Source organism: Drosophila nasuta, chromosome 2R (assembly GCF_023558535.2).
Source record: "Drosophila nasuta strain 15112-1781.00 chromosome 2R, ASM2355853v1, whole genome shotgun sequence".
Lineage (NCBI taxonomy): Eukaryota > Metazoa > Arthropoda > Insecta > Diptera > Drosophilidae > Drosophila > Drosophila nasuta.
In genome coordinates this window covers 13,616,865-13,641,273 of record NC_083456.1, presented here as the reverse complement: position 1 = coordinate 13,641,273, position 24,409 = coordinate 13,616,865, and the positions used below count along the sequence as shown (strand labels likewise).

The 24,409-nt window shown below is 38.1% G+C and overlaps 1 protein-coding gene across 3 annotated transcripts; it reads right to left on the bottom strand.

Annotated features, from left to right (window-relative positions):
• Positions 1-168: 168 nt before the first annotated feature.
• On the bottom strand, positions 169-23,165 carry LOC132786386 (tachykinin-like peptides receptor 99D). Of its 3 annotated transcripts, none has more exons than XM_060792902.1 (11): positions 22,675-23,165; positions 12,888-13,304; positions 9,969-10,207; positions 6,655-6,829; positions 5,127-5,256; positions 4,949-5,031; positions 4,455-4,605; positions 4,101-4,297; positions 1,417-1,556; positions 1,268-1,333; positions 169-1,178 (listed from the first exon to the last, which is right to left on the bottom strand). In XM_060792902.1, exons 2-11 carry the CDS (start codon positions 13,094-13,096, stop codon positions 958-960), a joined length of 1,611 nt encoding a protein of 536 aa, XP_060648885.1. In that variant the 5' UTR covers positions 13,097-13,304; positions 22,675-23,165; the 3' UTR covers positions 169-957. The 3 variants fall into 3 exon arrangements, with proteins under 3 accessions (XP_060648885.1, XP_060648887.1, XP_060648886.1); XM_060792904.1 differs by having other exon boundaries at positions 22,937-23,165; XM_060792903.1 differs by lacking the exon at positions 22,675-23,165 and adding an exon at positions 22,315-22,384.
• Between the last annotated feature and the right edge of the window lie 1,244 nt (positions 23,166-24,409).

The following is a 24,409-nucleotide window of genomic DNA, read 5'->3' as shown; positions in this document are numbered from 1 at the left end:
ATATTTACATACAATTTTTCTTCCATCTCTCTGCACATGTAGTTAGTTATGCCAGCCAGAGATTTGGAGAAGCGTCGTCTAGGCGCCACGTGTCAAGTGCCAACTAATGGGTTGGGATTTCATCAATCTGCCATAAAAAATAATTTTGAATTTAAGACGAGTATCGCATTTGAGTAAGACGCTTTATTCACAATTCTCAGAGAGGCAGACATTGAATCGTGCCTAAACAAATACAATTTATTTTCATATTTACACATAAATTTTGCATAACTTAAAGAGTTGAAGAATTGTTACCATATATTATGTATGTAGTAAGTATTTGATACGTTTAAGTTTATATACAAGTGTAACACGTATAGAATTATAAAGTCTTCATTTTGCTTTAAATCCATAGATGACTTTGGTTTATGGTTTATCCATTATATTTAGCACTTAGATCAACGAAATAATATATTATATATATATAGTTTTTGGTTTCTGGTATTAAACACGCATTTAATGTAGCCGCAATGAATGCTTATGAAATGTGATATGGCAGCGGAACATAAGTGAGTTATCATTTCCACGAATCGCATAACGTATTCGCCCCGTTGGCAGCACGCTTTCATTCATTCAATTCATTGATTTGCCTCACTTGTCTGTCTGGCATGTAAGACGTTTACGTGTGGAGTCTATCAATTAATTTTGCTTTTGGTTTACATTTACATCAATTAATTATGTATTTAACAGTATCCATTCGCTAAACATAAATTCGAGACATGATTGGGAGAAGGTTGCTAGAGGAACCTACAGCCAAGTTTTGTCATCAGCCACTGTCTGTGTTGTGTTTGCCACATTGTTCACATTGTTGATGCGACGATAGTTATTGTTGTAACCAGAGGAGCAAACGACTTGCATTTGCAGCTGCAACTCGATGCTTTCTGGCGACGTTGCTGATGTTCCTGCCGCTGCTGTCTGTCAAGGCAAAAGGTTTGTGGTGCGACTTTCTGTTGCCATGTTGATGCCACTGCTGCACTTGTCGCTGCTCCAGCGTTCCTGCATCTCCTGCTGATACGGCGATCTGTGACCACGCAGACTAATGGGCCCTCCGCTGTTTCTGCTGACCGGCATCGAGTGCCTTTGCTGTCCCTCGCTGGCAACCTGTTCCACAGTTCGTCCCACCGAGTTACGCAGCAGACCTGGCAAGAGAAGAAAAAGGGAATCGTTTTTGCAAAAATTGTGTAACAGTTGCCCTGGCAATTTCAAATTGCAATCGTAGCTCGCTTACCGCAGTGCGAAACTCGATGCGATTTCGGTGAGCCGGGACAGGCATACAGTATGGATTTCTGCGTATCTGTTTGGAGCAGCAAAAGACAAAACAAAAAGAGAGTGCGTGAATCAAGACAGAAGTCATTAGGCAGCCGCAGGAGCGTTTACCATTCCGTTTGATGCGATTGTGGTCGGGTGAACCGGAGCAGGAGTAGCGCGATGTGAGATTATCTCGGCGGTTAAGCGACTCGGCGCCCACATTCACAAAAGGACACCAGCGAAAGACCATTTTGAAGCCATAGCGAAACCTGCAAATACATTACATCGAAATGCAAACAATGAGCAACAAGGAACAAGGAAGCAATGTCATGTCTTGTGACTTGTCTTGACGGGTCAATGTGCATCCATTTGGAAATGAAAATGGAATAAATAATCAGCAGCGCATGCTAAAGATGTTGACCAAGTCCAACTTCGCCTGTTCATTAAAAGATATGTCAGTTCTCTGACTCAAGCTGGAGAGGATGCCATCAGCTTGGAGCTGGCAACCTGCTCCAGTTAATGTTATTTGCATTACACAGCTAGCATTCCATCTCTGCTTACGTGTAATCGAATGAATGATTGACATCTCTCTCGTTCGCTCTCTCTCTTCGAGTTCGATCTGGTTTTGCAGTTATTTCTGTGGTAAACCAAGCAACCTTTGGCATTTGAATGATTTGGTAGCACGTCAACCTGCTTGATTTACGTTTCACTATTCATGCTCATTCACTCTGTATTCACCATTCAACATTCGCCATTCACACTCACATAGTTCGACACCGAGTACTTGCAATAATAAACAAGTCAGAGTAAAGACTACTCGACTTGTCTTCTGTTTCTTTGCCTTTAATATATGCTGAGTAGACTCGTCTTTGGTGCACCTTCTTTTACAGGGTAGCGCAACCACCTTTATGGACTCTCATCATTTACATAAGGGCGCCGCAGTTTGCCACAACTGGGTGGAGAGTTGATACGTGTTGGCGTCAAACTTTGCGATGCACGTAAACCGGCAGGACATCAGCAACGCGCCCAATACAACATGACTTCAGCAGCGTCGACAGCAACAGTCATTGGCATGTTGACTGGGCCAAATTAATTGCAATCAGTTACGTTTCCCCTTAGCGGATGTGGCACACGGACACGTAGCGCACAACACAGGCCCCACTGTGTGCCACATGTGGCACTCACTCACTGTCTGTCTGTGTGTTTGCTAAACTAGTTGCATACTCATATGGCAATCTAGATATATGATAGCTTTCAACGAGGATGGCTCAATTAATTTGACATGGAAACTCTCTGATCGAAATCTGAACATGCAAACGCCTACTGCTGACGAGCCTAAGGCGAAATAACGGTCTAATTATTCAAAATACGAGTATATACAGTGAACACTCTATAGAGTGAATAATGAATATTTGAGTTTATAGTATGAACTTACACAAGCGTGTAAACCAAGATTTTTTACTAAAATATTTTTTTTTACTAAATCAGAAATTTGTTTTTTAAATAAAATTTATATATTTTTTATGAACTTACACAAGAGTGTAAACCACGATTTTTTATTTCCTTGCGTAGAAATAATAGTACTAAATCAGAAATATGTTTTTTAAATAAAATTAATATTTTTTTTTGTCCTTACTTTTTTATCATTCTGCTTTGAATATTTCGCTTTTTAAATTAAACTTACGCAAGAATAAGAATCAACATTTAAGTAATGTTTGTGGATGAAAGGAAATCGTTTTGAATTTGAAGTATAGACTTATGGAATAGTGAATGAAAAGGAATTGTACTCCTTGCAATAATAATAGTAAATTCATGCAATATATTTTCTTTAAAAGAAAAATTTGAATTTCTTTTAGTCTTCACTTTTTATCCTTCTGTATTGAATATTTCGTTATGTGAATTAAACTTACGCAAGAATGGGAATCAACATTTAAGTAGTGGATAAAAGAAAATTGTCTTGAATTTGGAAGACAAATAAAAAAAAAATAGAAAAATATGTTATATAAATAATAATACTAAATATATCAGAAAGCTTTTCATTAAATAAGATTAATTTTCTTTTTTAGTTTTCACTGCTTTATCCTTTTGATTTAATTCTTGCTAGTATGAAATAAGTCACTCTCACTCTTCTGTGAATCAACTTTTAAGAAGTGTTTGCTAAAGCAAAGGAATTGTTCTGCTTGGCAGACAAATAATGAAAGAAATTGAAGTATTTCTCTGGATTGCAATAATAAGCAAGCAAATACATCAGAAATCTTTGCTGTAAATAAAATTAATTTTCATTTATTTTACTCCCCACACTCTTTACTTTGTTCATTATCATGGAGCTAGAATTGTATTATTCTCATTTTACTTGATAAACTGCCCTCGCTGCGATTAGACAACTTACGATTTCTAAATGCGCGAAGCCAAATGAAGATAAAATAATGATAAGAATAATTATGCTGATAATGCTGCTGCTGCTGTTGCTGCTGATGTTGATGGTGATGATGATGATGATGACGAGTTGAGGGCGTCAAGTTCATTTCCGGCCAACAAGTTAAGCGAGTGGCTAGCTGACGAGCTGACTAAGTGAGTGACGTTAGAGGAGCCAACTGTGTGGAATGTGGGCAAACATTCTGTGTGTGGCTGTGGCTGTGGCAAGGGCACTGCGTGAAGGGTCTGAGTGAGAGGCGCAAGTGGCTGTGGCATTGCACTTAACGCCCTCAACGCTAATTCAACCGCAAATTACATAATTTGTCGTCTGACAAAGGGCAAAAGGAGGCGGCGGAACCTTTGAGAGCATTGCTCTCGCTGATTGTAAGAGTACTCACCGCGAATTCATCCAGCAGTAGATAATCGGATTGTACATGGAATTGCTCATGGCCAGCCAATAGATTGCGAGATATAGTTCCTGAATGAAAGGTGCCTCAGTGATGGCCGGATAACAGGATGTAATAATGAAGTACGTGTGGAAGGGCAGCCAACAGACGCCGAATATTAAAACGACCACAATCATCATTTTGACAACCTAAGCGGAAAATTAAAATATATGTAGAAATTAGTATAACGATATATTTATGCAAATTGCAAAAAGTGTTTAACAAAAAGCATAGCATACTTTTTGGGGTAGCGCATTAATACGTATTTTTGTATGCATGAAAGCAAGGGGTTTGACATTGACTTACCCTTCGCTTGCTGCGCACATTCTCCACTTGCCTGGGCGTATACTCGCCAATGGTCTTGGAGCCCCACAGTTCGATGCCCACACGCGAGTAGGTGACCGTCATCGAGACAATGGGCAGAAAGTAGGTGAGTATAAGAATGAGTATGTTATAGCTATTGAGAGAGGAGTGAAGAGAGAGAGACAGATGTATAGATAAGTGTAACAAGCCATCATTATCATTATCGCATCGTGTATGTAAATGAACAATCGCCTAATGTGCTGTCAGTTTTTATTTGAATCGACATTTAATGACAGTCCATCCAGCTGTCTAACTTAATGGCTCTAAAGCGTATTTTATGCGCCATTTCGATGTGACTTTGTTCGGTGGTGATGGTGGTGGTGTGACACAAATTTTATGACACAGATAAACAGATCTTTCGAATTGTCTGATTTACTGATTTATAGCTGCATGTGCAACAAACTGCAAACACAATTCCTTTTAGTTGCAATACTTACAGATGCTCCTGCTTCGAGTGATTCGTTTGGCCATCTGGCCACTCAGGAAAACAGACGCTGCGTGTTGTGTTCTGCACCGGCACCTGAAAGCAGTGAAAGCAAACAAAAAGCGATGCGAAGTTGGTCAGTGGCAGTCAGAGAGGCAGCACACACACACACATAAAAATTGTATAAGCACCTCTTCGGTTTTAAAAAAGAGCAGCATCGGGCAGGAGATGAGAGTCGAGGAGAGCCAGATGACCGCGGCGATGGCCAAATTACGCCGTTTGCTCATCCGCGGTTGCAGTGGTTTCATAATTGCCACGTACCTGCAATATCCAAAAAGTATACATACACTACGAGTAACTTTTAAAAGGGGAAGCTGCGTTGTAAACTAATTATTTTAATTCGCATGAGTGCAACCAAAAATCTATTTAAGTGCGCTCGCTATATCGTTTTTGGGCAACGTACAAAGAGAAGCGCAGAATTGAATCGAATTGGGGAAATATAAAGCTCACACAATTATTGTTTATATTATTTGAAACTGCTTAAGGTTATTATAAGTGAAACCATTTCGATGCAATCATTAAAAATAAACAGGCACAGTTCTATAAATAGAACTAGAAATAGAAAAAACTTTGCCTTTTATATTAATGAATTACAAAATTAAAAATTAGTTTTTCTTCTGTTTATGCGATTACAGTAAAATTATGCAATTCAAATAAAAAATTAAAAGGAATTTTCTTGCAAATATAAATACTATCAACATAAACTTCTTTGGTATGTGTCGTTTATGGCTGATGTCTAAACAATTCAAATACTGTATATAGTTAATAATAATAATAGTTTTAATATAGTTTTCTATAGCTTTGCATGTGATCATGTCTAAAAATAAGAGAGTATTTCAATAAAACACCTTTAGCTAACCTTTTCACTCGCATGTACTCGCAAAAATCAAATTAAGCTGGTACATTTTTGGCAGTTCCTCGCTAATGAAATTTGAACTCGACCCCAGTTGCATTTTGGTACATGGTTTTTTTTTTAGGTCCAGGAAATTAGTTTATTTTGATGCAACATTACAAGTCTCTTTGCTGTAAAGTTCAACTGAAATCTAACCTTCTGGCCACGTAATGAATTTAAGTGAAGTCAACAAATGGGAATGGGAAATTTAAAAACGCTCTTTGTTGTTTTCCATAGCTTTATTTAAATCAATTGAGTGAGACCTTTAAGTGGGACGATACTTGACAGGCTCTTGTCAGAATTGATGAACTGCACATAATGTTTGGAGTTTCGATCGCTTATTGTGTGAAATCCCCCGTTGGCTTTCCACTAAACGAGCTTCACGTTTTGGCTCGATGAATGATGGCGCCGATTTGGCTAACAATATCTGGGAGCGCAACAAGCTATTGACATGCTCTTACCCCTTTTTATTTTTATTTTTTTTTATTGTCAATTTTGTTGGCTTAACATATCAAAATGCAAGACATACATATGACTACATATGTGTACATTATATTAAATTGATCCGTTTTTTGGGTTCACCAAGTCGAGTCAGAGATTGATAAGGGTAACTGCACCCAAATCACAGCGACCTAAAAACTTGGCAAACGAGCCACGCACGTCTGCAATTTGTTGAGTACTCTTATACACGAGCATATATCAAATATATGGTATATACGAGTATAGTACACATAAATTGGGAGTTTGTTGGGAATTAACTCACTTACCTGTCGATTGAAATGGCCATTAGAGTGAACACCGATGCACAGATACTCAGCATGGCTATGAATTGCGATACCTTGCAGTAGAACTCGCCGAAGGGCCAATCACCGTCCAGCATATAGTAATAGTTGAAGGTCACATTCAGACTGGAGACCATCGCATCTGCTATCGAGAGATTCACTGTGACCACGCAGCAGGTGACAAAAGTAAACAGAAAAGAAAGCAAACAGGTGCTCTTGATTAGTTTCAGTCGAGGAAATCATGCGACACTTGCAAATACCCGAATTCTAAATAAATAATCACATAATTATCTGAGACAACAAGTGGTGATTATGTGTTTTAAGATATGCTGGGCTAAAAGATACTTCTTAAAGACGGAAAGCAAAGCTCATAATGAATCCAATCTTAGTGGATTCAATGTGGTAACTAGATTTCTATACTCGCTTTAATATTTTTTTTTTTTGGATATTAATTTAGAATATTTTAAAGAAAATTACAGCACTGCTGTGCTATTATTTCAATGTCTAGGACTCTCGAAATTCTTACTAGTTCCTAAAGAGAAATTTATAAAATTATTATTTCAATTTCTTATAATTATATTCATGAATATTCTAGCAAAATAATTGCTTTACATTAAATTTCTTTGTATATGAAAGTTTTTAATAAATTGCAAAGTCAGACTACTAACTTTTCATTACTTTGAATCCTAATGAAAAAGTCCATTTCATTTTTACTTTTATTCTAAGCAAAAAAAAACTGTCTTTTAAGTACACTATTAAGAATTACAATAAAACTTATTCCAGTTTTACTAGATACCAAAACTTTATTTAGAATAATTTGTATATTTTTAGTCTGACTCAAAACTGCGCAGAGTTTAGCATATTGTGCTTGCAGTCTTTATGCCTTAATCACAGCTTAACTTCACGCAGTGTCAATATCAGCGCACAGGAAAAAAAGAAGGGAAAGGGAAAGCAAAGGAAAGAAAAGAAACGAGAGGAAAAACTGAAAGCAAGTTGAGTGATATTTGCATAGCTTTAATGTGCCCACCATTTGCATTTCATGCAGGGTATAGAGAGAGTTATTTAACAACTCAGATAAAAAGGTAAAAGGCAACGAAAGGTACAAAACATATTTTGGCCATATGTACATAATAATTTTTGGGTGTTAGAGAAGCAACTGCTGTTGTTGGGTGTTTTATTTGTTTGTTTGTCTTGTATTTTTCACGTTTATTTATGCGCTGTACATTTATAATTAGCGAAAGAGTTAAGTGCAGTTCACAACGGGGTTTTCTCAGAAGAGCTCTACGAGACTTGGCATAATTAAGTGAGAGCGGAGAGACAAAACCCATAATTCTTACTTTCATTCGCGTTTTTACGAGTATAGTAAGTATGTTTGTAACGATTTACATGCCAATGAATCACTATGAAACCGAAAGAGAGGGGGCTGAGAAAAGTGGTGTCGTTGGTAGCCAAAAAGGAAAGAGACGAAATTATTATTATTATTATTATGATGATGACGACGACGACGATGGAGATGGCGATGAGTTTGGCTGGCTTGCCTTTGCCCATTGTTTACTTTTCATTATCTATGTAGATAAGCAGCAAGAGAAAATAAGCATAAAAAGCAACACTCGTAACAACACCCACAGCAATAACAACAACAACAACAACAACAGCAGCAACAACAGCGACGGCAACAATGCGAATAAAACAAATGTTCTCTGAGGCATTGGACTGTGTAGTTCTTGGCCAACATTGACGCCTCCAGAACAAGGAACGTGTCGCATTTGCCAAACGACCTGTCTTAGTCTCGTCTCGTCCTTTTTGTTTTTTTTTTTGTTTTCGGTCTGTGCGGAGTCTGACGATGTGGCAGCCACGTAGTTCAATATCGATTTGGCCTCGTTTTAATTAATAAAAATCTAATAACAATAGCACAATGAACACAAAACACAAAAGATGCAAATGATTCGCTTTGATAATAAACCTGGCTCAACCAACATCATCTCCAACTCCATCTCCATCTCCAACTTCATCTCCATTTTCTGTTGCTGCGTGTTTTGAATTTATAAGAGGCAGTAGCTGACTAAACGTTGAACTCTTGGCCAACTAATAAGGTTGGCCAATGTGGAATTTACAAATGCAAAGCCATTCGCGCTTCAAGGCATTTTAGTTTACATAATAATAATCAGTTCACAGACAGATGATGATAACAGAGAGAAAGAGAGTCTCCTTGGTCTCCTTGTCGGTCTTTACCGTACTTTGGCTGGGGGCATGCCAACAACAGAGTTTCCGCTCTGAAGACATTTTCAGCAAGCAAAGTCAAGTCAACTATTGCTCTGTAAATGCAGCAGTTGTTGCTTCTTCTTCTGCTAGTGTCCTGCGTTTGGGGTTGAGGTTGTTTCTCAGACGCCATTATGGCTGACAGTGCAACTATTTTGTCAGCCTTTTTCATTGTCAACTAGCGCATGCATAAGGCCGCCGGGCTTTCGACTATGCAGTTGACTGTATAGTAAGAGTGTGTACGTGTGTGTGTGTGTATGCTAGTGTGTGTGACAATTGTCGGAAGGCAGTCAGCTGACAGCATCTGGCCGGGGTTAGTTTGCTGTTGTTGCATTTTTATACGCTTTGTTTTTAATGGTTTTGGCAATGGCAGTTGCAATGCAATGCATACAAATACATGTGTAGTCAAAGTACACACACACACACACGCATACACTGGCAGACTCTCATATGCCTTGCATATAAAATAAATGACTCGAATATGGCATATGCATGAGTTGAAGCAGAAGGGCAAAAAGGCGTCGACAAAGCGAATCAAAACTGAAAGAGCATTGTCAGCATAATATCATTATGGAAGCCCAAACGACGCCCTCAAGCTGTGATGACAAGAAATTTCATTAGTTAACTCTCGGACTTTTGCTTTCATTGCTTTTAATGAAAGTGCCCAAAAGCGAAAAACCTTAAGCAGCGGCATATCTAATTGCATTAAAGTGTTCTTTTGCAAAATTTGATTATCTCATTTATTAGCTTGCATACTCTCTCCCTCTTTTATAGTTTATGGCTTCGCTTCTTTGCATTTGCACAATTGCAACGCAATGCAGCGTGGAGTCCTTAAAAGTGCCGTCAGGCGAATGCCTCATTAATCATTGCCACACACTCACAATTTTCCTTGAGAACTTGATTAAGCTAACAATTTCATAAATTCAGCACGTTCAGCGTCTAATTGGACTTGACGAACTTTAAGCTTAAAGGCAAGGGCACAAAAGTTCACATGACGTATGAGTGATGTGCGTTAAGTATACGCCTCGTTGGGCACTCACCTATGAAATAGTTGGTCACGGTGCGCATCCGCTTGGTGGTCAGCACAATCCAGACGACAATTAGATTGCCGCCAGTTGCCACAATTACCATGCCACCAAAGAGTATGCTCCAGAGCACCTGACGCCACCACGGGACCACGAAGGCAAACTTGGCATCCGGCGATGCGGCATCCTCGTGATCGCCATTGACACCGAAGCCAACATCTCCGGCTGTTAGACCCGTAATGCCAGTGGGCAAACTGTGTGAATGAATGAGAATAGAAAAGAGCAAGAGAAAGGGAGAGGGAAAGAGAAAGAGAAAGCAAGAGTGTTAGAACAATGCTGTATTACGCTGACATAAAGATTATGTGTGTTAAGCCACAACGAGTGTGCAAAGTGTGGTGTCCTGTTGCTGCCAGGATATTAGGTGTATGTAATTGTGCGTGCGTTGACAAATCCGTGTTTTTGTGTGCGCCTTCTGCGACATGAAACCATTCCGACTACTCAGTCTCTTTCGCAGTAGACATCTTTTTAATATTTTCTGTCTCCGATTGTTTATTTAGCTCGCTTTCTCTGTGTGTGTGTGTGTGTATTTGTGTGTTTAAATAGGCAATTCACACATAGAGACGGCAAAGGGCAACACAAGCTGAGACATAGATTTAGTGGTTTATTGTTTAAAGAGGCAACCCAAGTAGAGCACGTGCAAGAGAGGCAACAAAGAGGCGCCACAACGCATCGTCTGTCAAGCTAGTGAAAAGCGTGAGTGTGTGTGTGTGTGGCTCCTTCTTAATATGTGCGAGTCTATCGGCCTCGTGTTATACGGCTCGTTAAGGGCCCCGGACACAAGTAATTTAATATGTAAGCTGTGTGCTTGCTCTCGTATCTCTCTCTCTGCTTCTCTATATAGAAAGAAGCTGCCTGCGAAGGGTGCAAAGGACTGTGAAGGGGAACGCAGACTGAGCTGCTGCTGTTTTTAGTGTCATTAGTGTTTACGGCCAGCTCTTCAGAGCAATTAAAATATGTATTCTCATCACTTTAGTGTGATGGATTCAAAAACGTGGACTCGGGGGCCATTTGCATAAGTCCCCTTTTGTTTATTGGCCTAGTGCAAAGAGGATTATTGATTTTTGCCAAGGCGGCTAGTTTCTCAGTCACCCACAAAGGCACACACAACGAGTGGGAGGAGCGTATATAAAAAAGAAGGAAAAAAAATACATATAAATAAAATAACAAAATCTAAAGAAAACCATTTCATGCAGCAGCCGCAGGCACACGAAAATGTCATGGTAAAAAATAAAATAAAAAATAAATCTGTTATTGTTGCTGTGGCCCTATGCTGTTGTTGTTGTTGTTGCTATTGTCGAGCTCTTTTCTTTTGGTGTGTTTTGATTTTTTGCATTAAGCCCAAGAGCGCACAATGCGACGCGGCAACGGCGGCAAGGCAAACAAATAAACAGTTATAAAAAGAAAACATTGGCAACAGCAGCGGCAGCGGCAGCAGCAAAAGATACGTCGTACTTCAACTACATCAACTTAAAGATGTCGTTGCCATCCTAGATGAGCCATTGCCATTGCCATTGCTATTGCTATTGCCGTTGCCATTTGCCTGCAACTTGAAGGCCGCTCAGGACCTCAGAAAATGTATTGCCAAAACGTCAAACGCAGCAATTATCTCTGTCTTCCCAGCGCTGTCCCTCTGCGCTCTCTCTTTCTGTGTTCCCTCCATATCTGTATTTCCTTGGCTAGGCGAGGCAGCGAGTACTTATGTGGCTAGAGTCAATGGCTGTGTGTGTGTGTGTGTGTGTGGGAGGAGTAAACAAATTTGAGCTGCAGCAAAACGACTGCCGTAGTCGTTAAATATGTAAAAAAGTCCGCTCTAAAATCATTGACAGACTGCATTATACCCTAAGATTTTTAAAAAGCAACAATAAATTAAATAAAGTACATTTCCTTTCATGTTAAGCGGTAATAAGATGTTAATTTAATGCTATCTTTAAAAATGTTATAAAAATCGACTGTTAACTGTTAGAAGATTCTGTCAGCTCTGTAAAGCTGTTTTTGCTATGTATAAAATTTGTTCAGAATATTTAATGTAATGTTAAAAATATCAACGGTTAACTAATCATATGCAGAATGTAATGATTTTTGACTGAATGTTACAAAACTAAAATTGTTTTAAGACTTTAGCTTATATTAATGGAAATATAAATTAAAAAATAATTAAAAATCTGCAATCTGCGCTATATTTCAAATTAAAATCAACTGTTAACTTAGCAGACTCTGTTAGCGTTTACAATGTTAAAATAACCTGTTTTTGCTATGTATCAAATTGAGTCTCGCGATGCTCGCTGTTCAATATAAAATATGCCTTTTGTTCCCCAGGGGACAACAGAAGACGACATTAAGCAGTCAGCTCCTCACACACATACTGCGACAATCGGATAGATAAAATGCGAAATGTGTATTTGTTGTTGTTGTTGTTATTGTTGTGTGCGGGGGCCATCAATGTAATGTATTTGAAACGGAAATAAAAAGCCAAAGAGCTGGGTAGAGTAAACGGAAATGCTTGACTGATTGAATGGCGACTTGCAGCGAGTGTGTGTGAGTGAATGCTCGAATGAATGACTGAATGAATGAATGAGTCACTGAGTGAATGGCTGAATGGATGCCGCAATGTGGAGTCATTAGATATGCATGGTTAGCACACAAAGCGAAAACGAATTGAGTCCAAGTGAAGCAAGTTCATCTACTTGAATCAAGCAGCCTCAGCAAAAGAGTGTGAGGCACTCAAAGAGAGTGAGAGAGAGGGAGAAAGAGAGCTTAGAACTTTGACCATCTTGGAGAGTCGTTTAATGGCTGCGTGTGTTGTGCATTAATTCAATTTGTGTCATAATTAGGCATTGGCTTGGCATGGCTTTGTTTGGCACCATGTTTACTTACACCCGGCTCAGATTGTAGGTCAAACTGTTGTGTCGGAAATCTTGATTGAAATCAGGAAGTGGCGTTTGATTGGCCACAGCCATGACGCTGTTCATTGCATTGTAGATGATGGCTGGCGCTAAAGTGCTCCAGTTGCTCCAGCTGTAGCTGATGTCGCCATTGCCATGGTCGCTGTCATTGCTGTCCAGCAGCTCATCGATGTTTTCCATGACGAGTGACGGATGTTTCACCACGGAGACACACAGAGACAGAGACCAGTCTTTTAACTGGCGTTCTGGGAGTCTCCCGTTGTCCCCTTTTGTCCTTGGCCTAGCGTTCCCTTTGTTTATTCTGACTAATGTTGCGTTTCCTTTTTTTTTATTTGGATGGAATTGCTATTCCTATTCCTATTTGGTTTCCATTTGCTTGCTCGTGTGCCTGCAACAACAACAGAGAACAATAATACATTTAACTAATTTCATTTTGAGGCGACTGAAAGGCAAAAATAATTCTTAGATGTTTCGTGTTTTCAGTCAACCACAAAAATAGGACCACTCTGTGAGTCTGTGTCTGCATTTCTTTTCTGTCTGCCTCTTTGTCGACTTAAACTTTTGATTTCTCTGTCCGACTTTTATTTACCACTCGCATTGTGTGGCGATTGCGATTGAATTTTGATTTGTGTATTTGTCACAGTTGCGGTTTTTCCATTGAAAACTACGAGTAGCAAATAACTTTTTCTGTGATTCTTGCAAACATTCTCGTCTATCATAATAGCATAATAGGCTTTTCCAGGATTCATGTGTAGCCAAATGTAAATAAGCTTGGCTACCTTTAAAGTTCAAAAAACACACGCACACACACACTCACTTTTCACTTTTGACAATTTCAATTTCTTTTCATTGGGCAAACTTTTAAATTAGCAAGGAACTTTGTAAACATCAAAGACAATTAAAAGTTCGGCACTCTAAGCTGGACATTGACTAATTAGGCAGCATTTAAATGCAAATTAAAATGTTCAGCATTTAAACTATTTTTAATGATGAATATATATAGTTTTTATTTGCTTAGAATATCAAAAGAAAATTAAATCAGCTTTCAACATTTTCTATAAATAACATTTCTGATAGAATTGGGAATTGAACGAGGCTTCAACAATCAAACTGATAATGACCATTGTGATAAAATCTTTTATCTTTTTCTATTATAGAATTTGAGCAAACACTTCAATAGACATTTGCGTTGGCAATTTTCACAGACAAAACTCTCAAAATATTTGCTCACTTTACACATTCACATTCACTTTCACTCATTATTTGTTGATTGAATACCACAAATATATCTAATTAATAAGAAATAATAAACGAAAATTTGAAGTGCATTTTTATTTATTGCTTTAAGTAAGTAAAAACATTTTGTTGCCTTTACCTTGCAACAAAAGAGAATGAAATAAAGTTGAACTAAAGTTTGAGTTTGATATGTCGCATTCTAATCAAAGTTTGCTCTCCAAACTTTGAATTGTGGCAATGAGTACACTCAATTGCTTATCAATAAAAACACTTGAAATCAGCTCGACAAACATTTGAGAAGTATTTCTTGTCTTTGATAAATACTCTCTAGTACTCTCAAAACACAAATAGTCTAAAGCATGGTGGACTTAAAGATACCCATTGTAAATTAAAAATTAATTTCTCAACTCGCATTTTGTGGCAAATCTAATCAAAATCTCTCTCAACACGGCAACAATGCAATTAATAATACAAACAATTGTGGTTTTTTATAAACGAATGAAGCAAGAAAGATAAAAATATATATAAAAATAGACTTTTCAATTTTGCTTTGTTTTCAATTACTTTTGTTTTTCTTTTGTTGCCTGGACAAATAAGCATTGAAACAATTGATGAAAAGCAGCAAGAGGTCCAACAAAAAAAAAATCAGAAAAAAACTAATCCAATTCCATATATACATTCACACTCGAGACAAACATTTTATAGAAATTTGTCCCCAGAGCTCTAGATTCACTCACCTGTAGCTGTTACCTCAAGGTAAAGCTAAGCCTGAGACAGAGACTGAGACTGAGACTGAGAATGCTGGTGACTGGCGCGTTCTGGCATAGAAAATTGCTTTTACTTTCCCTTTATTTGTCGCTCGCAATGACAGTTAAAGTTTCTTCGTTTTTTTTTTTCTTCTTTGCTTGATAAAAGACCAACAGATGTGGCAAGTGGTAAGTGAACTGAACTCAACGGTGGCAACGGTGGCAGCCAGCTTCTTAAGCTGTTCGCCCTTCAACCGCCAACCGAAACTGCTGCTGACAGATTGAGACAATTGCGAGTGACGGAAACGTCAGACAGTCTTCTCTGGTCGCCACTTGAAGTTCAACGAAATGAGGACACCACCCAACCACCCAACCACCGTCATCATCATCATCATCGTCACCACCACAACCACCACCGGCCAATGGTTTGACATTTTTCGCCAAATTAAGCGACGACTGAGCCCTTAACTCTCCGTATTTATGATGCTTAAATTCCACAGAAAAGAATGAAATATACCAAACAAATTTTTAAGTGCAAACAGAATGAAAATGAATTTTCAGTTTTTTCTTTATTGAAATGGGTTTCGGTCTCTCGCGCTTGAGCAGATGATGCCGTCGAAATGAAAATGCCCTCTGCTCATTAATAATGCTGGATTATGTGGCCAAAGCAGTTAATCAATTAATCTGCCGACATTTTCAAATTCAATTCCATTCGCGTTGGCTAAAATTGTTGTTAAACAAATGCAAAAATCAATTACTGTCAAGTTTGCCGGCGCTGACAATAATTACGTATACGCCACGCATACTTTAACAGCGAACAAAACATATGGCAATATTATGCATTCGCTGTGATGCGACTGAAAGCAGAGAACCAGCCAAAGAGTGTGAGAAGGAGGGAGAGAGAGAGAGAGAGAGTGAAGAGGAGACAGCACTACGTTGCAGTTGTGGCGACTCGTCGGGCATTGTAGTCTTAATGAAATGTAAACAAACTTCAAAAGAATGTTGGCTATAATTGGCAGCTACCCAGACTCTGGCATCGCGCTACAAACCCGAACAACCCCAAGACTACCCTAGACTAAACTGCTATATGTTATAGTAGACAGTAGTGTTGTGTCGCATCATTCTGAACTAGTTCGATCGAGCACCGAACTAACTAACTGGATTTTTGATGGTCGTTTATATTCTGTAAATTTGAGTCAAATTGTCATTCGTTTAGATCGTTTCTTATAATGGCTCGTTGAGTTTAATGGAGTTTTATTAACGTTTGCTTAAATCGTTTATTATTTTTGGTCGTATGTTCCTTTAGTTGCAATATTAATTCAATTTAGACAGAACATCTGAGCATGTTCTTTGATTGCACATTTTTTACACATCGCATCACTCTAATCAAATGTTTTAAAATTTAACAAATTCTAGATAATAAAAATGAACATAAAATTAAGTTTCACTAATACGAACAGCAACGATCTAAATGAACCTAAATAGATCCGAAAAGAACTAAATGGACTAGGACTAAACGAATGAACTAAGTATTTGAACTTTTGGAACGAAAAGTTAGTTCAGCTGAAATTAAACTACTGAACTACTTCAGCAACATGAACTACATGGCGCAACTCTGATAGACACTCACTGCAATGGCCACGAATGCCCCACGAAATCAACTAAAAATATTTGTGCACAAAATATTTGTTAAACTAACAGAGAGTGAAAGAGAGAGAGAGCGTAGAACATAGTAGCGTAGAGTTTCAACATTTCGGGAACCTGATGAGTGATGACTTTTTTTGCAATAATCACAAAAAATTGGATTTCGTTTTTTCTATTTTCTTTTTTTATTATTTTTTTTTTGTTGACTTGAAAAATAGCCCAACTGTCACGTGCCGTCGAGTTGATTGTTGAAAACTGTTAAAGTCACAGCCAGACAGACTGTTGTTCAACGGTAGCTGATGCCTGGGGAGATGGATGGATGCGCAAGTTTGGCAATGGTTTGGTAATGCCATCTCACCACTCTCTCTTCCATCCGATGCGACATGCGGGCAGATAACGTATACGCGCCGTGTGCCGTGTGTTGAGAATTATTCAATATTTTATGGCATATACTGCATACCATCTAAATGAATTTGTCGTGCTGTCAGTCTCTGTTCACTTTTCAATATAAATTCATAGAAAAAAATGGAGAAAGAGTTACAGTGCAGTAAAAATAGTTACAGCCAAAGGTATTCGTTTAATGCCAGGTTCGTTTGACACGAAGCGCTGAGTCATTTTATATGATAATTCCTGGATTACGCTTGTAAACTATCGACTCAACATGTATTTAGGTCAGACTTGGATGACCTCTAGCTCGGGGGAATTTGTGCTGACTGAATCATAGGGTATAATGCTTGTTTAACAAGTCAAGTGCAGGGTGTGTGTGTACCCTGCAAAAGAGAAAGCAGAGACAGAAGCAGAAGCAAAAAGAGCACATTTACACATATGTATATAAATATGTGTGCAATAATAAAAGAGGTTTTATACCTGCTACTGATAGAGTAAAAGAGTATTATTATTATGTGCCAACAGAAAATGTACATATGTAACATGCAGAAGGAGATATTTCCTACTCCATAACGTCAACGCTATGACGATATACATATATTTAAGTCCATCTATCTCTGTGTCTGACCGTAAGAACGCCTAGATCTCCGAAATTATAAGAGATAAAGCCCCAAATTTTGGACAACGTTTGTTTTTGTTGCACAGATTAAGTTTATTTAGATTTCAGCAAGCGTAAAATTTCGTTAAGATCAAATAAATATCTTAAAAGTTATTGAATGCTGTTGCTGCTGTCGTGTCTTCACTGCTTTGTTTGTTAATCTGATATATGTCTAAGTATAGTTTGAATGCAGTAGTTAGGCGTCATACCACATATAAGTTATAGGATATTTTAGTCTTTTTTACTGTTTTCTATGCTATATTTTAAATGCAGTAGTTTGGCGTTATACCACACATAGCCTTTAGTATTTTTTCTGTACTATAATTTGTCGATAATACCGACATTGCACTGTTTTGCTTTTATTGAAAATGGGTAGCGGGAATCTCATAGTCGAGCACACTCGATTGCAACGTTCTTTCTTGTTATGTGTGTGTGTTCGAGGCAGTTGCCCCATTGTTGCTATAACTTTGCCCTCATGGTAGGTATGTATGTGTGGGTGCTACACACACATGTGTATGTATGTATGTCAATAAGCAATGGGTTCCGGCAGTCGCTATGCGGCATGCTGGTCTACTTTTAGGCTCAAACCTTCACCTCACACTCCGAACTCTGCCACTTTCTCTCACTCTCACTCTGTCACTGTCTCTCCGCCTCCCTCTCCCTCTCGCACTCGCACTCTGTCACTCCATTGAGATGGCGTGGCAAAGTTCTAAAACAATTTAATGCTAAAATGCGCCTAGCCCCCATTTTTTGGGGGCTGCAGCTTTAACACAGAGACTGAGACTGAGGCTGAGACTGAGGCAGCGAACACTTTTGCTTTTCATTACAGATTCGAGCTTTTGTTTCTCTGCTCCGCGAGAGCACAATGGAAATGAACTTGAATTGTAATTACCAAGGCCTATTGCGTATGTATGCAGCGTGTTTGCTTGTTGCTGTTGTTGAGCAGTCGAGGCTCTAAACGAGCACGTAGCATTTTTAATTTTCCCACACGAAAAACATATTTAAGTGAAATGAAATTTAATTAAATACCCCATGCTATAAATTGGCCGCAAAAACCAAACCAGACCAGACCTACCAGAAAAAAGAACACAACAACAACAGCAACAAAATATATATTCATCAAAACATCATTTTTTAATGAGCTACATGAGCTGCTCCAGCCGAAAATGTATTTACGAGTGTCGGGGGTATGTGTGTTTCGTTCTTCTTTCGCACCTCGCAAAAAGCGGCCAAAAATGCTAAACAATACTGGAATAAAAGGGGTACACATCCATACATATATATTTATATATCTGCTATATAGCATCTTTTGTATACGTCGCTGGCAATCTGTTTTCAGTATGAGGAGAAACCGTGTCTATGTGGGCGTGAGATAAATTGTTTATGCGCTTTTAATTTGTTTGCGTGTGTATTAAAATATTTAAAATGAAAGCAATTACATGCGCCGCGCCAGGCGGAGGGAGGGAGGGAAAATCAGCTAAAATCATACAGTACTTAACACTTTTGTTAAGCGCTTTGTCAAGACTTCGCATTTCTTCTATATTTAGCGTATGCAAATCATCATTTAAATTGGTTTAAATCAAAAGGAACTCGCTGTCAAACTTTTGTGTGTTCATAAATTTGCAAAGCGCATGCAAGTTGAACTTGTCAGAAAGTCTTACAGTTTTATATTACAAAGGGCTGATAACGCTGATTGCTCTTTATGGCAAATATTAGAATACGAGTGCCGTCAAGGAACAACAGAAACAAAAAGTGGAACAAGAAATTCTTTTTTCCTTTCCGCCTTGGAAAACTTTATCGTTACTTAAATTAAAGTGAATTATGCATGACATTGCAATAAGTAGCATATGATGCTTATTTAAAGCCACAATCTGTATGTAGAGCAGGATACAGAGGATACTCATACGACCTGTTGTACGCCTCAGCGGATAAAGTACACCGAATGTAGCAAGGCCAAGAAAATAAAGCCAAAGCCAAAGCCAATGCTAAAGTTCGAGCGAGAATACATACAAGAGGTTCGTTCAATGCCTTATCTTATCGCCACTGAGTTTATTAAGAGGCCAACAGATATATTTATGCCCCGGCTGTCTCTGTGTATGGCAAAACCTAAATCGATTCTCAGACAAGAGACATTGCATTGCAACTACACTCGAATGCGAACTCGAACACTGTATTAAGGGTGAATATAATAAATTCTGTTCGGTTTTCTTCTACATTTTTTTGCTGTTGCCTCTTTGTGAGCAGTCAATTTATTGCAATTATGTGTAAATTGAGGAACAAAGCGAGTCCAGACGATGCCATCGCATGCGATGAGATCTCAAGTAACCAAGTACGTGTTGCAAGTGCAAACAGCATTCACTTGCCACGCACTCTCAGCTAGATTGACTTGACTCCGACTGAAGGATAAAATTGTGGATGGGACAGTTGTCGGTTGAGTGAAGCTGTTCAGAGCACTTGGAAAGCTGAAAGCTAAAAAAAAAAAAAACTAAGAAATACTATAAACTGTGGAACAAACTGGAATCGTTAAAATATGCACATGATTCAGACATACAAACAAAGTTGTTTAGGACTTCAGCTTGTAGCTGCTGTTGCTATTTACTGGTCCCTAGTCCCGTTACCTTCATTTTAAATTCATATACTGCAAAAGATAGTGGGCACAAGAACTGTCCAGTTTTTCACTGGCTCCATGGGCAGAGCATAGAGCAGAGGCATGAGAGGATCCGGGCTTTTGTTGCTTCAGTTCCAATTTAATTAAATGTTTTGATGCATGACAGCACAGCAGCAGAAGCAGTACGAGAATGAGAACGGGAACGTAAATGGGAACGAGCACACGATATGGCATTCATTCTAATTCGTTTAAAGACCTTTCCGCCGACTGAATCTGTAGAAACTGGCCGAGTCCGGGTCCTGGACCAAGGACCAAGGACAAACATGAAGTATATTCGCAACGGCATCGCATCGCATTGGTTCGCATAAAGTTCAACTAATGGCTGCCGAAACACACTCACACTCACACTCACACTCACACTCACACTCATACACACACTCACACTCACACACTTTTGACTCTCTTCAATACGTTAATGTGACGTGGCATCAGGGGTCGTGTTGAAAGGATTTGAGCTTTTTGGTCGCACTAAGCTCGGACCCACAGTGCTCGTGGTTTTTCATTATGTTAGCCTATTACTAGCTCAGCTGACCGTTTGTCTGGTGAGTTGGCTAAATTAGGCTAACAACAAAGTCTCCATCTATCTTCCTCTTTCCCTTTCTCTTTTGCACTCTCACATTTTGATCCGTTTATTTGGCAGAGCAGGAATCAAGTTGAGCAAATGTTCAGCCGGATGACCGTCATTTTCGACATTAAATATTTAGTGCTGGATGGGTTAGTGGCGCTTTGATTGATTTACGAGATTTGTCGGTATCAAAAACCACATTATGTATTTTCACACACACTGAACACATGCACATTCACACACTCACATACACACAACACACACACACAGCGCAGAGATAGGCAAAAAGTTAGGTAGAAAATTGAGTTATGTTTCCGCTTTACAACAAACGAAAAGAAAAGCAACGTTTGCAATATTTATTTATTTTCAACTGGTTATTAAAGTTGTTTTTGTTTTTGCCTTTGTTTTTGTTGTGACAAAGCCACAAAAAACATTTGCCACAATTCACGGAAATCTAAAATCATACATAATCCAAACAAATTTTCATTAGACTAAATCCGTTTTTGATATCTATAGATTATTGTTGTATGCATAAACAATAGAAAATTAAACTAGTGAAAAGCTGTGTTTGTTACTCATAAATATGCATAGAATCAGCTTCGCTTCAACTGTCGGACAACTTTGTTTCGACTTTATTCTTTTATTCCTTTTGTTATTAGTTTCGACTGCATTCGCAACCAAAAACTAATAGTTTAATTATGAATTCCAATTATGTTAAAATATTGCAAAATCAGGCGGAAATTACATTCAGCCGCATAATCAAATGTAATTTGCAATTCGCATTCGAATCAAACTTAATTAATGAATATTAATTGATTCATTTACTCGAGCACACAAATAAGTTCTTGAGTTCTTCAATTTCATTTTTTTGTGCTGCACAACTTGTGGATTTTCTCACTTAATTGGCTTTTACAACAAATACAAAAAGCAATCGTTGCACTCAGCTGAAGAAGCACAAAACACGAAGCTCTATTAATATGCAATTATTATTCACTCGATTTGAATATTTTTTGGGCGTTGTAGATGTTCAGGCAAATCGAGTGTAAGCACACGATGCTCGACACAAATTACGTATAAGTTTGTTTTGCGGTTTATCTTGAGTTTTAATTGTGTATAGAAAATATAATAAATTAAATGTCTTAAACAGATATAATTATCATTGTGTGTAATATACTTTGGCTAAGCTATTATTCGGCTTAAAGAGCTCACGTTATTTTTGCGTTTATTCGAAATAATATAAATATTAAATTAGCTCAATGTCTTCAAAAGATATGATTAAAGGTGAACAATATTTTTGCTTTTTCTAAAAATATTATTGTTTAATTAGACTAATGCCTTTAAAAGATATTATTATCTTTGAGCTTCTACAAAGCTATTATTTTTCTCAAAAAATACACATTATTTTGACGTTTATATTTATGTCTTTAGAAGATATGATTATCTTTGTGTGTAAAAATACTTTTGCTTAGCTATTATTTATCTTAGAGAACGCACATTATTTTTGCGTTTATTTCAAATATTTACTCAAAACATTTTACGTCCGCTTGAAGTGCTGTTCTTTAAAGTACTAAACCTTGGCAATTGTGAAATTTCATTTGAAATGGTAAAAAGCGCAACATTTGAATTAAATTGATGGCTTTGAAACATAATATTAAGTATACGCTTCCTGTTGAGCTCACTTTTCACTCAACCGCGCATTTTGCATCCGCATTTATTGCAATTGAAGAATCTCAAATAACAATGAGTGTGCCAAGTGCTCAGCAAATAATCAATTAAAACTAAACTGACGCATTCAAAGATCAACAAAAACTATTCAAGTACTTTCGAATTTTTTTTCGAAAATCTTCAGCTTACCGGGAAATACCTGTCAAATCACGTGGCGTATGAGCAATGTGTGTTGAATTTGTTGGGTAAAAGAATTTTAAATCGCTCATAAATTATAATTTTTATATGGTGTTATTTTTTTAAGCAGCAGCGATTTTATGTAAATATTTATTGGTTCCATTCAAAGCACGGCCCATAATCAAATTTTTCCATTTTTTTCCATTTTTATTTTATTATTTTTTTGTTGTTGTATTGCTGGATACGAAAACATAAACACAAACGGAACACACACCTTGCACTGCACTGGTCAATTGTTTAATGTTTTTATGTTTATTTTAGAGAAAATTCAATTTGGAATTCAATTCACTGGCCCCCAAAATTTAATTACGATACGATACGAAAAAATGTTGCCGCCGGCATTTTCCATGCGTTAAGCATTTTCCAAGTTATCCCAATTGACAGCACAGTGGCACAACAAGCGACACCGTTCGTCGCCTTTTTCGAACTGTTCGCGCGCGAGTTTGCCGTTGAACTGAACTGAAGGCAAAGCGACGACGTCGCCAGTTGCCAGTTGCCAGTGTTGAGTTTTGTGTTTTGCCCAGCAATCGTAGCAGCAGCAGCAGCAACAGCAGCAGCCAAACAGTAGCCATGTGGCAAAGGCAACGACAAAGTGCCAGATGGAGAAGGAGACGCGCAACAAAGTGGCGAGCAGACGCAGGTCGCTGCTGATTCTCTGCTTTTGCTACTGCGCGCTTGTTGCTGCTGCTGCTGTTGATTTGATTTCGCTTGTTGCTGCTGCGTTTTATTTGTTCGCCACAAATACTCTTGAAGTGCATTTTCAATTGCATTCTCTACAATTTAATCAGCTTTTATTTTTTTGCAAAACGCCCTCAAAATGTTATCATTTGTTGTCTGAGCATAAGCTGCAGAAATATTTAAATGAAAAAACGTTCGCATTTAGTACGTTTTTAGTACGCTTTGACGTAAGTACTTCGCCAGTGTTGCCGTGCTACGTTTCTGCTGCACTCTTTGGCCACTTGGCGTCTGCGCTGTTGGGCCTCTTTTTTGGCGCACTTGAACGAAACGTATTTTTGCACTCTCTGTGTTTTTACACGCACATTCGTAAACAGAGCGGCAGTCATCGTTCGAGAGTTTGGCACGTGCACAATTGGCTCAGTGTGAAATGTGAATAGCAGCGTAAATTGAAAATCAAATTGGCAGCTACGTTGCGATGCTTGTCTGATTATCCCGCTGAGTATGTGTGTGTGTGTGTGTGTGTGGGAATATCGTGGTATATCTTAGTGTGTTTCTGTGTTCTTGTGGCAACGCCAAATGTCTCGTCTCACTCGCAGCAGACAGCTGCAAGTGCAGAATAAAAATGTCTTAAGTAAGCAACATTAAAGCATGCGAAGCACAACACTCATCGATTCGATTCATAAAAACCACTTCCTTAGCTTGCCTTGACCAAAGCCAATGCCAGCTAAAAATTCATCATTTAACCATTTGTGTGCAGAAAGATTCACTATTCAATCTCATATTTATGTGGCCAAAAAATCGAAAAGAAAATCATAATAAATAATGCGCATACACAGAAAAAAACACAGTATAAATTGTCTGAAATGTTGCCAATACCTGAGAAATCCTGGACTTATTTAATTCAAGTACGAAGTAACATGATTCCGAAATGTTTAAATTCAGGATTGGAATTTAATACCTTATAAAATTTTAATACATTTAAAAGAAAATATTTTTTTATTTTACTGGA

Excerpts from the sequence above, each read along its gene's own strand:
- LOC132786386 (XM_060792902.1), bottom strand. The coding sequence starts at position 13,096 with ATGGAAAACATCGATGAGCTGCTGGACAGCAATGACAGCGACCATGGC. Across the intron at positions 4,298-4,454 it reads ATGTGCGCAGCAAGCGAAGG|GTTGTCAAAATGATGATTGT; the intron begins GTAAGTCAATGT and ends TTTTCCGCTTAG. Across the intron at positions 1,334-1,416 it reads CAATCGCATCAAACGGAATG|ATACGCAGAAATCCATACTG; the intron begins GTAAACGCTCCT and ends TGCTCCAAACAG.